Here is a 12,381-nt window from a genome sequence, read left to right as displayed (position 1 = left end):
GGCATGTCAGTCAGAGTGTGGTGCGGGTCCTTCATTTTGTATTCTGGGATCAGTAGAGAAAGGGCCTTCTACTGTTACAGAAATGTTGTCCACCCCCACGAGCCTGCTGGTCTGAGGCTGAAACCCAGATGGAGGGGCCACAGCCTCCCTGGGCAGATGCCTGCACCCAAACAGACCTCCTGAGGACTGAAAGATGTGCTCAGACCTTCAGTTCCAGGGAACTCCATTCACTGGAAGTCCCCCTGGGTCCTGAAGGCAGAGGTGGGTGTCATGGGTGCAGGTGTGCCCACCTGGATGAACTTTTCAAAGAGGTGGCTCTGTTACGAGAGGAGCTCACCAGACAATATAGCGTCCAGGAATCTGAGCGGGAGATTAACATTTGTTACGCGCTGACATGGGCCAAGCAACAGCCTTAAGTCCTGGCAAAGGGATGGTAAACAAGCTTCCAGCTCTGAATGAACACATTTGAAAGACTCACATGACAAGGGAGAGTGGTCCTTTGTCTCTGCTCGGAGGCAGAGGAAGAGTCTCTCCCTTGCCCCCAAAATGCCCCTATGCAACAGATATAATGCTCTGGGACTGGAAAAAGGAGAATACATGAGTTATGGTCAAGACCCAGGAAAGAACAACCACACAAAGCTGGTCTGACCAACCACCTGTATTAGAACCAGTGCCACTAAAAAAGCATGAAGGTTGTTAGTTATTGGGAAATTCCTTGCTGAGAGGCACTGAAGCACTCTTTTGTTATCCAGACAATCTCTCTAGAGAGGTTTCCTGTTTGCCTGGGGCCCACATTCATGATACTACAAAGAGGCTACCAAGTCTGGTAAAACCAGAGGACTATGAACCATTCCTACAGTTTCATGTAAGATCGAACACCACAGTGAGGAGAGTCTGAAATATCAAAAGGGATTTTATGTCCCTTGAGAAGATGTTGAAGGGATTGGGAGTGCAAGTACTGTTCTCCTGTATTCTCCCAGCTGGAAACTGGAACCTAAGAAGAAGATGAATGGATTAGGTGAATGAATGGCTGCATGACTGGTGCTATGCTCTGGGTTTTGGGTTCTGTGATCTCAGACACACCTTCAAGAGACTGGGCATGTTCACAACAGATAGAGCGCACCTGACCAGGTGGGGCAAGAGTGTTATGGGCAACAAGCTGGCTGGACTTATTATCTGACCTTTAAACTAGATTCAGTGGAGGAGGGGGATATAGTTCTGAGGGACAGAGAAGAACCAGGGAACACAAAACACTTTAGGAAGCAACAGGGAAATACCTGTGAATGGTCCCATAGGAATTAGGGAAGGCTCCTCTAAAAAGGTGATGCAGCTGACAGCCCAGCTGAACTGTCTCCATACTGTAGTCCCAAAGCTGGGAAAAAAAACAAGAAAACCTTGAAGAAAATAGGGAGGCCTGTAGCTTGTGTAGTCTTTCTATAGCTTGTGTAGTCTTTTAGCTGAGAAAATAAAGAAAGAGAGAAACAGGTAGCCTTGAGCTAGCAGAAGCAAGGAAGATAAGGGATAAAAGGTAAAAAATAAGGAGAAAAACAGCTCCGGACTGACCTATAGTAACCTTTTGCTCATTAAGGGTCATTAACACATTAAAAGTCACACCCATCAAAATGTTAATGTATGCTAATGTGAGATTTGGTATTGTCCCCTCCTCTCCCTCCCTGCCCATTCCTCTGTAATGCACAAACTCAGTAGAGATAAGTTAGGTGAGCTGTAATAGCCAATCAAAAGTAGCCAAAGAGATAGTTTTCAAAAGTTTTCTGTGTATAAATGACGGTGATTCCAGTCAGAGGTGTGCTTGCTTTGCGAAAGATCACCGAGTAGCTAACTCTGCAGAGTTATATAATTAATTAATTATCAGACCTTCATCTTTATCAAAAGCCTCACTGAAATCCAGAAAAATTAGACTTGCTGCCTTTCCTTTGTCCACCGAGCAGGTGACCTTATCATAGAAAGAGATCAAATTACTAAAGAAGGACTTTCCCTTGATAAACTTATATTAACTATGCCTGATAATAGCTTTGTTCTTTAAATACCTTTCAACGTCCCCCACGACAATCTTCTCCATAACTTTTTCTAGAGACTGAAGTTAGACTAGTTCTTCTGTTACGCACCTTTTGTAAATGGGTTTAACGTTGGCTGGCTTCCAGTCATTAAACAAATCCATTCCTTGCATGGTCTAAACATTGCCAATTACATGGTCAAGTGCCCACAATAAAAAGAATTGTGGATTACCCAGAGGCAAATTTCAGTCTGTAGCAAATGACTCCGTATGTCATCAATTCATTCTTAGTCATGAAATATACAGATGATTAAAATGCCCCTTCTCTGAAGGAAGCATATCCATAGCTACAACAAACCCCATAACAGCAAAATACCTCAAATCCCGAACTGTAGCTTAGACCTGTGGATCCAGGAGGTCCAGGTGGTCCAGGAAGCCCTGGGGGTCCTGGAGGTCCTTGTTTCCCAGGAGAGCCATGAGGACCAGCTTCTCCTTTGGGGCCTATTAATCCAGCGTCTCCAGTATTACCCTAGAATAAAAGGTCAGTCAATTCTTATACTGAACATGAAAAGGTTGATGTAGTTAAGTGCTTAGGATTCACAATAATAATCTTTTAGACTTAGCCCTTTTCAGTGATACATTCTAAGTAACATGCTGTGTTGGAATGATACTGCTTTCCCATAATCCATAAAGTCACTGTCTGTTTCATTTTTATCCTTACCTTTGGACCAACGGAGCCAGGAAGACCTCTATCACCCTGCAAAAGAAAACCATCCTTATTACGTACAGTAAGAACATTAATCAGGAAAAAAAATAATCAGATGAATGTGATTGCTTAATTAAAGTACTAAAAAAAATCTGTGTTGTTTATCTTGATGTCATAATGTCCTTTATATGAACCATTAGGCCCCTTAGTTAAAAGGAAAACAATCTGTAATTCAGGAGTTTTATTAACAAATGACCAACTCTGGTCTGGGATGCATACAGGAAGCAAACCTGTATTTCAATTATTGCTGCAGATTTTCAGATTTCTAGACTACACAGAATTAAACACTGTGGGTCACATCCTTATGCTTCTAAACTTAAATGACAAAACCCTCATGGACTATAGGAGAAGCGGAAACTGATCTGGTGTGGAAACAAGCAAGTTGTCTACGGTACCAGTCCAAACAAGGAATATGATTACCAGTATGGTTTTCAGGCTCTTCTGCAGCAATCAGATTATTTGGTTTGCTTTTATATACTTTACCTAAATGCCATTTCCCCACATCTAATGTATGGAAAAGACAGAAACTCACTGCATATAAATATTCATTTTCTAAATTGCACTGAATCAAATGGACTTAATTGTTACACTGGCAAGCTCCTGTGCTTACACATTCATTAGAAACTTTGTTTAAGTAAGTTCTGAAAAAATGAGTAAGCATCAGCACTGAAACAATAACAATGATTTCTTCAAAAAGTAGTGGCCAAAAACCATATCATATATCACTCCAAGGAGCTAGGTGACTTTACTTTCCACTCTTCTATGCATCCTGCAGTTTCACCCTGTAGTATTCTATGTAGTAACCAGGAATAATTATTACACTATCGCACTATAGATTAGAACAGGTTTTCAGGAAAAAATGCATTGTAGAAATGGAAAAATCATAATATCCCATGGTGTTGGGGATTGTATTGAGCAGGAACAAAAATGTAGTGCTTCACTTCTAATTAACATTTGTCAATGTATGTACATAATGTAGAAAACAGTCTCAGTGAGGCAAAACAGTTGACTTTTTTGCCATTTTTTTGAGTATTATACCCTGTTGGAAAATTATTTTTCTCTTTCAGATAATTCTGTTTCCTATAATCTGAAAGTCAGGTCCAGTTTGCTTCAGGTAGAATTTATTCTCTTCTTAAAATCCTTTACATAAAACTCAAGCCACTGTTTACAATAGAGACAAGGTGTGGCTGCCTGCTTTATAAGATTCATTCTTTATTTTCTGGATAGCTGCTAAATCCCATGTGTTCTGTAGTTCTACCAGCATCAGTCTTTTGAAATCACAAGTCAGACCCTACATTCTCCAGATTGATATTAAAAAATCTTTCAATTTAAAAAATAAATATGTCAATATTCTGTCTGTTTTGGATGTTTTTAATTTCCCTTGTAGTATGTGAAATTTCAAGGTTCACTTAGGAGTCTACTTTCAAGCTTTTGTGCTGAAACCTAAGTGTAGATGGTCACTGAAGGATTAATTTTTCCCGTAGCCACTAAAAAAATGTGAGACTTAGAATCACAGAAAAAGGGTTATACAGGACCTCTGAAGGCCATCTAATCCAGTGTCCCCCTTGAACTGGAAACATCACCACCTATACATCAGGTCCGTGATGGCTCTGTCCATCCTGGTCTTGAAAACCTCCAACAATGGAGAGTTTCTGCATCCTCTCTGGGCAGCTTGCCACAATTCTGCACCAATCTCCTAGTGAACCAGTTTCTCCTAAGGTTTAGCCTGAACCTCTCAAGATGCAGTTTTTGGGCCATTGTCACTTGTTGCACCCTCTGGTGCTATGAGGAACCATTTGGCTTCATCAGCTTTACAACTGCCCTTCAAAGAATTGTAGGCAGCTCTTAGATCACACCTTTGTCTTCTTTTTACCAGAATAAACAGTTTGAGCTCCTTCATCTTGTCCTCACCAGTCACATGCTCAAAGCCCCTGATCATCTCTGCAGATCTCTGCTGCACTGTCTCTGTCAGAATCACAAATTGCTGAGGTTGGAAGAGACCTCTGAAGATCATCTAGTCCACCCCCCGTGATGAGCAGGATCACCTCGAGGACATTGAGCACAGTGGCATCCAGATGGGTTTTGAATATCTCCAGAGAAGGAGACTCCACAACCTCTATGGGCAAACTGTTACAGTATTCTGTCACCCTCACAGGAAAGAAGTGCCCCCTCATATTCAGGTGGAACTTCCTGTGCTTCAGTTTGTGCCTGTTGCCTCTTGTCCTGTTGCTGGGCACAATTGAAAAGAGACCGGCTCCATCCTCTCAGCACCCTCCCCTCAGATATTTGTATGCATTGATGAGGTCTCCCCTCAGTCTTCTCTTTTCCAGGCTAAACAGGCCCAGTTCTCTCAGCCTGTCCATGTACAACAGGTGCTCCAGTACTCTAATCATCTTTGTAGCCCTCCTCTGTACTCACTCCAGTAGTTCTATGTCCCTCTTGTACTGGAGAGCCCAGAAATGGAGACAAGACTCCAGGTGTGGCCTCACCAGGGCTGAGTAGGGGGGGAGGATCACCTCCCTTGACCTGCTGGCAGCACTCTTCCGAATGCAGCCCAGGATACTGTTGGCCTTCTTGGCCACAAGGCAGCTTGCTGACTTGCGGTCAGCCTGCTGTCCACCAGGACTCCCAGGTCCCTCTCTGCAGAGCTGCTCTCCAACAGGTCAGCCCCCACCCTGCACTGGTGCTTGGGGTTACTCCTCCCTAGGTGCAGGACCCTGCACTTGCCCTTGTTGAACTTCATGAGGTTCTTCTCGGCCCAACACTCCAGCCTGTCGAAGTCCCTCTGAATTGCAGCACAGCCCTCTTGGGTATCAGCCACTCCTCCAAGCTTTGTGGCATCAGCAAACTTGTTGATCGTGAACTCCGCTCCATCATCCAGGTCGTTGATGAGTAAGCTGTAAGGTGTAAGTAAAACACCTGCACACTGCGATCCCCTGCTCCGCTGCAGAACATGGCTGCCCCGGAGCCGATGTTCTCCACATCCTTCTTGAAGTGGTTATGCAGTATAAAGGGGAAACATATTGAGAGTGGCATTTTTTGCAGTATGTGATTTTTGGTTCAATAGTAGAATAAGAAAATCTCTCTGCTGGGTGCTGTCATCCCTTGCTTCTACTTGTGTTTCCCACTCTTCCCCTTGTGTTGGCTGTAGAACTCATTTGATCCTCGATTATGCCATTCACTGCAGCAAGTCAACGGAAAACTAAGTAACCCTCTGCTGCCACGCTAGCATGCTGAAACATCTCACCAAAGGCTGAGTGAAGGCTGAATCTGCCACAAGTGTGGGGTTGGGATATCATAGCTTGAAATGGCAACACTGCAGCAGTCAAGAGTTCAGACAGACATAGGATGCTGCAGAAGTTTAAAAACGTTGCTGTGCTAGTGGTCAGTAGACCTGCCCTTGTGTGACTTGGGATAAGGCACATAGAGCAGACCACAGAATTCAAACTTAAGTCATTCCAGTGGCCCTAGTATATACACACAAACCATGGAGAGAAGTTTCTGCAGTCTGGACTAGGAGCTGGAGTTCTTTCTTTCTCCCTAGAGACTTCCCAGCTTTTTATTTGTGAATCGCAATAGAGTAACTCATATTGCATTTTGAACATCGCATGCTGCAGAAAATGAGACTGCATCCACCTTGATTTCTCAGTATCTCTTTTCCAATATGTTCTAGTAAGTCATTAACATCTGGATTCAGTAAAAAATTGTTGAAGTCAGCCAACACTGTGTTGCGAGGGGCAACACAGATGTTTAACTTACCTTTTCTCCCTTCTGTCCTGGTGGGCCAACCACTCCATCAAGCCCAGGAAGACCTGGAAGACCCTGTGGATGATAGTAAATCTAAAGCAGGTGGCATTTGATAGTCCTCTTCCTAGCACATACAGGCAAGTATTTTGGACCTACTCATGAAACAAAACTGTGAAATACTGCGTGGCACCAGCTACCAGCTAACACCACTAAGTTCTAACATTTGTATTTCTTGTCTACTGAGAATTTGGTTTTGTATCAAAACATTATTTAAATACATATTAATAGAAAACTATATCAAATCATTGCATAATGAAAATAATAATAAATATGTAAAATAATGGTGTTACGCAAGCAGGTTTTGACAACGCTACTACAGATGTGTTGGGATTGAACTCCACATGCATGTCAGCCCTCTATCCAGTAATAGTCTGAGCAGTGCTCAGACCACACATGGGCTCCTCAACTCCTTTCTCTACCATCGAGGGTTCTGGCATACTGTAGAAGATTTTGATGAAGACTATCTGGGGCAATATTTCTTCTTTGTAATCAAAGCAGAAAACTTCCTGGAAGGGCTGACAGGCTGTGTGTGTGGCAGGATGAGCAAAGCCTGAAAAGAACACTCTAGGAATATGACCACTGTGCAGGATACTGGAGAGCTGCTGTCACTTAGTCCATCCTCCTGGAGCTCTTTTCTGTTAAAACATGGGGTTTTCAGGCATGAATTCCTTAATTAAGTGTAAGAAAGAAAGAAAAATATTTTCCTGACATCATAGTCCTTAGTTTCTTATTGGCAGGATTCCTAACTGTTGGAACAGGTGTGCTGTCACTACAACCTTTTGTCCTGCTCCCTACATCCTCTAGACCTGAAGCTCCTTCCCTTCCCAGGCCTTGGGGTTTTATTCCAAGAAAACAAGGCTATAGGAAAATGGTGGTGGAAAGAGGATTGCAGACAGATGGGCTTTATATACTCCTTATCCTTATACTCTTACTTATCCTTATACTTATCCTTTTATACTGTCAGGATATCTAAACCCAGCTCAGCGATCTAAACCCAGGCCCTAAGGCTTAGACATGTTAAATGAGACAGGATCACTAGAGCTTCAGGCATGTTTAAAACTAATCCTTACAGGTTATGTCAAGAGTACATTACATTAGCCTGTGCAGGTTGTCACTGTCATCACAGCAGCATAAAGTTCAGTGCAGGCTAGCCTTGTTATTGAAGGTTTTTAGGCTGGCACTCTCTGAGCTCCATGCTGCTGCTCAAGCACTGTTGACTACTTTGAAGATTACCCAGAATCTACAAGAACTGTCCTATGCTAATGTAACAGAAGGACAAACGTATCCAGGCTGGATCTTGTTGTTGGATCAGGGGCTAACTCTGCAGACAGACAACAAACCATTGAGAACACAAGACTGCAATCTTACAAGAGTTACTGCATAAAACCATTAAAAATGTATATTGATAATTTATAGAAAGCAAAGGATAAAAAATGAAAGGGCCACCACTCTAATTTAATAAATGTTTAATGTTTGTTTTCAAATTTAATTGAGTGACAAATTTCTAAGAATCTGGATTACAACTGCTAACTATGGTGGAACCCTCTTGTCAAGGTTCCTTTAATAGACAGAGAAAGCCAGTTCTAAAACATGTCAGTGAAAAGCTTGGACAAAAAATACTGTATATTGAGCCAATTCTGAATGAACATAGAATCACAGAATGAAACGTAGAATCATAGAACGGCTTGGTTGGAAGGTATCTTAAAGATGAGATGTCCAAATGTGGTTCTGAAATTGCCCATTCTGACTTGCCTAAATGACAGACATATTCTCGGTTTTGGTTTTGTAACAGACATAGTTTCCAAGTCACTCTGCTATAAATACTGAAAAACATCTTAATGCAGCTGAACAAAATTCTGGAATTTCCCTTTAATCAGGAACAGGTTTTTACTTGCTGGTACTGCATAAAACCATTATGAGTCACATTCAGTGATAACTCCAGAGGTTCCAGACTGTGTTTGAGAGAAAACAACATATCTGCTTCTAAGAGGGCTGTAACTCAAAGCAGCTGCTAAGAAGTAAATTACAACTCTTCCCACTATATAGCGATCTGACGATTTTTTTATTCATCCTTTATCATAGAAACATAGAACCATAGAATGGCTTGGGTTGGAAGGGACCTTAAAGATCATTCAGTTCCAACCCCCCTGTGATGGGCAGGGATGCCACCTACTAGATCAGATTGCCCAGGCCCTCATCCAACCTGGTCTTGAACACTTCCAGAGATGGGGCATCCACAGCTTCTCTGGGCAACCTGCTCCAATGCCTCACCACCCTCTGAGTGAAGAATTTTTTCCTTATATATAATCTAAATCTCCCCTCTTTTAGTTTAAAGCCATTCCCCCTTGTCCTATCACTACACTCTCTGACAAAGAGTTCCTCTCCAATTTTCTTGTCGTTCCATTTTAGGTAATGTAAGGCCACTTTAAGGTCTCCCTGGAGCCTTCTCTTCTCCAGGCTGAACAACCCCAAATCCCTCAGCCTTTCTTCATAGGAGAGCTGTTCTAGCCCCATTATCATCCTTGTAATAATGTCCCACTAGTACAAATAGTGACAGCTGTCTTTGAAAAATCCATTTCAAATTTTCTGTCTCTTAGCCATTTATGTATCTAACAGACAAGAATTCATTCCAAAGTTTGTTCCGAAGTTACTGAATATACTTACAATAGGTAAATTTCAGGCTAGAATTTTGCCTCTTCCCCAACAACCTTCAGACTGTGGGAAAATGGGCACTTGGAAGTCCTCTACTTTCAATTTCATACAAAAGTGATAGTCAACAAAAAAAACATGAAATATACTTGTAACATGCTACTGCAAGCTGCTGCCTGAGCACACCAAACCATATCTTTGGCATTAGTCTTCTCCCAGCTTGTCCTGAAGTCCTTTTTGCCTTGACCTACCTGAATACATCCAGTTCCTATCAAGTAGGTTGCTTTCTGGTGATATGCATCGGACAACATATGTGTATTACTACATATAGTTTTTCCCCATTTTCTGTTCTAAACTCCAGCATTCAAATTAATTGCAAATAATCTTTCTATATATGTTCACCTCACCTATACGTAACATGCATATATTCTCTTCCTAAGGACTCTTGATCACTGTCTAGAAAAAACTCCCACTGACTTTTATGTCAGCGCTATTAGAAAGTGGTGCTATATATGAATTCAGTTTGGACATTGGAAAAAAAAGTTTGAAAGACAAAGGAACATCAGAATTGTTTTCCTTAATGTTATTTTGGGAATCTGGACAGATGTGAATATGGACTTTACCACTCAAGTTTTAGTACTGTGCTAATTTTAGAGATGGGTTATATAAACTTACTATGAATAAAAACGCACCTGTAAAATCAAAAGTTTTTCCCCTTTTATTATTTTTCCTGGAGAGTAACTGGTATCAAATTTATAGTAAAGTAATGATTTTAGACATAATGGACCTGAACTCATGTGGCCAACATCAATTTAGTGCTTACTAATTTTATTGCTGAGTGAAGCCCCCTCATTCCAATAGTAGAGTTGCATAGATATACGCAAGGCTGGAACACACTGCACATGGACAAAAGACTAACTATAAAAAATACAGGATAATGTTTCATTTCACAACATATAACAAAATATCTATGACAGCAAATAAGATGGTTTACTTTCTAAGTAACTATAGTAACAAAACAAGTGTAAGCACTAGTTACTTTGAAGTCCCACTGTCGCACTCCATTTTTTCCCTTAGTAGGAAAAAAAAAAAAAAGAAGGCCTTTACACATGAATGACTAATACCCTTCCTAAAGCACACACATTCTTTCAACAGACTATACTCACAGGTGGATCATGTTGGCCATTTTTCGCTGAAGGTCCGGGAGATCCTGGGTCTTTTTTCTGAACATCTCCTATTCCTGGCCTTCCTGGAGGTCCTGTGGGCCCATCCTCTCCATTCTGACCTTTCTGTCCCTGAGTAAGTAAAAATTTAAATATAATAAATATATTGCATTATCCTGCGGTTTAACTGAGAAAATAAACACCATCATCTATTGGCTGTCTCAGGAGAAAACCAGAAAGCAACAGCATCTACTGACTGCTTGAAGTGGTGGTATCCTGCACTCTCTTTTCTTTATGGTATAAAAATGGCCTGATTTTCACCCCAAATGGAGCTTCTCTCTCTGAAAATTTCTCATGCTGCACACACTCTTCTCTTTCTATTATTGGAAATAGGTTGAAGCTTCCCTGGAACGTTGGGCTGACTTCTAACTCCATGATGCTATGCCAGGCTGACTCCTAAACCTGTGATCCTCCAAACCCCATGATGTGAATCACCTTAGAAGTGAGACTCTGTCCGTTATTTTGTTGGTCCCCCTTCTGTGTCCATTTCTGGGGTTGTTCCAATGAATTGGACCATTTTTGAGGTCAGTTGGATCACTATTCTTGGATTGGTTACATATATTTGGTACCAGTAGTCTTATGAATATATATTTTCACATGTATATTTGCTGCCATAGTACTGGTGAGTATCATCTGTCATAAGTATATTTGCTGCTATAGTATTGATAATTTTTTGAACCTATAATACTAATATATATTTGATGTTGTATTATTGTTTTTTTTACTGCCTCTAATTGCATATCTACTACCTCTAGCTGCTCCCACTGTTTATTATTGTTATACCTTTAAAATCTGCTGTATATTTACTTCCTGATAATAACTTGTACTAGCTTGCCATCTGTCTCTCTACATATATGCTCACTTTATTAATCATAGGTATACTTGCCAGTGGTGATTTGTGGTATCTGCAATAAAACAGAAAACCTAAGGAAAAAAAAAGAGCCTCTGTGTCCTGTATTATGGAATCCTGTGAACCCGCTGTTGCAATCTCTATACACCCACAGGCTAGGAAACCCTTTAGGTCATGACAGTGTCACAAAGGCAAGAGGAATGAAAGGACATTATTTGTTTTCTGGTTAGAAAACTTTGTAATGGTTGGGGAATCAGGAATGTTAATTATTGAAAAATATACTGCTATATGATTATTTTGAAATATGCCAAAAATTTGGGCAAGTGTTTGAGTAGCTTGAGCCCTTCATCTCACAGGGGAATATACCCCAAACTAGGGGTATATGTAGTTCAAATTTGCAGAATCACTCAAAATTCAGATTATGCATTACCTTAAAAATTCATTCAGTATCTTTCGAAGTCCAGTATCGCACCACAGAGGATGACTTTGCTACATATGGTGCACAGAGCTATCCTCTTTGGGGTTTCTAGTACCTGCAGTCATATAGGCTGGAGTAATTTACAGAAATTAAAGGGGCTATACAGATATTAAAAGGGCTGCCATTTTTCTTAGCACTGTGTGAAGCCTAAATTAGAGACAGGGTAGTATCTTGCATTTTCTTTTATTTTCCATGTCTAGGAGGCAGGTCCACAGATTTCTACCCAAAAGGAGTATCTGATTTTATAAGTGATTTGACAAAACCTGATTTTGAAAATGTGATTAGACTCAATGCTTTGCATGTATTTTACAGTTATTCCTGGTCCTGGCAGAATTTAAATGCCAGTTAAATTCCAACCCATTCCATCTTTGTTAGTCTACTCAGTACAGTAGTGTACTGCACACTTAATGCAGGCACTTTCTGTCAAGAGGGATCTTGTCAAGTATTCCTGCTCAACATTTACAACAAAAGAGTCTGATCAGGATTTTCAGAAGGCATCTCTGACAGGTGAAAGCTCTCCCGATATCCCCTCTTCTAGAGCACTTCTAAAAAAATGTGCTAGCAGCCTGTAAAGAGGCTAGACATGGCTGTAAA

At 41.0% G+C, this 12,381-nt stretch overlaps 1 protein-coding gene across 5 annotated transcripts in view; it reads right to left on the bottom strand.

The window, feature by feature from the left end:
• The window catches only part of COL15A1 (collagen type XV alpha 1 chain), a 127,404-nt gene that overhangs the window by 65,499 nt on the left and 49,524 nt on the right, over positions 1 to 12,381 (bottom strand). For 3 of the 5 annotated variants that reach the window (XM_040548699.1, XM_040548701.1, XM_040548702.1), the window contains exons 8-11: positions 10,403 to 10,534; positions 6,540 to 6,602; positions 2,736 to 2,771; positions 2,391 to 2,543 (exon numbers count right to left, since the gene is read on the bottom strand). In XM_040548699.1, the coding sequence (XP_040404633.1) occupies positions 2,391 to 2,543; positions 2,736 to 2,771; positions 6,540 to 6,602; positions 10,403 to 10,534 (384 nt within the window). The remainder of the gene's footprint in view (positions 1 to 2,390; positions 2,544 to 2,735; positions 2,772 to 6,539; positions 6,603 to 10,402; positions 10,535 to 12,381) is intronic. The other 2 variants (XM_040548700.1, XM_040548703.1) reach the window with 1 other exon arrangement.

Source organism: Cygnus olor, chromosome 2, assembly GCF_009769625.2.
Source record: "Cygnus olor isolate bCygOlo1 chromosome 2, bCygOlo1.pri.v2, whole genome shotgun sequence".
NCBI lineage: Eukaryota > Metazoa > Chordata > Aves > Anseriformes > Anatidae > Cygnus > Cygnus olor.
Note: the sequence above shows the minus strand (reverse complement) of the source record. Positions and strands in the feature narration are given on the sequence as shown.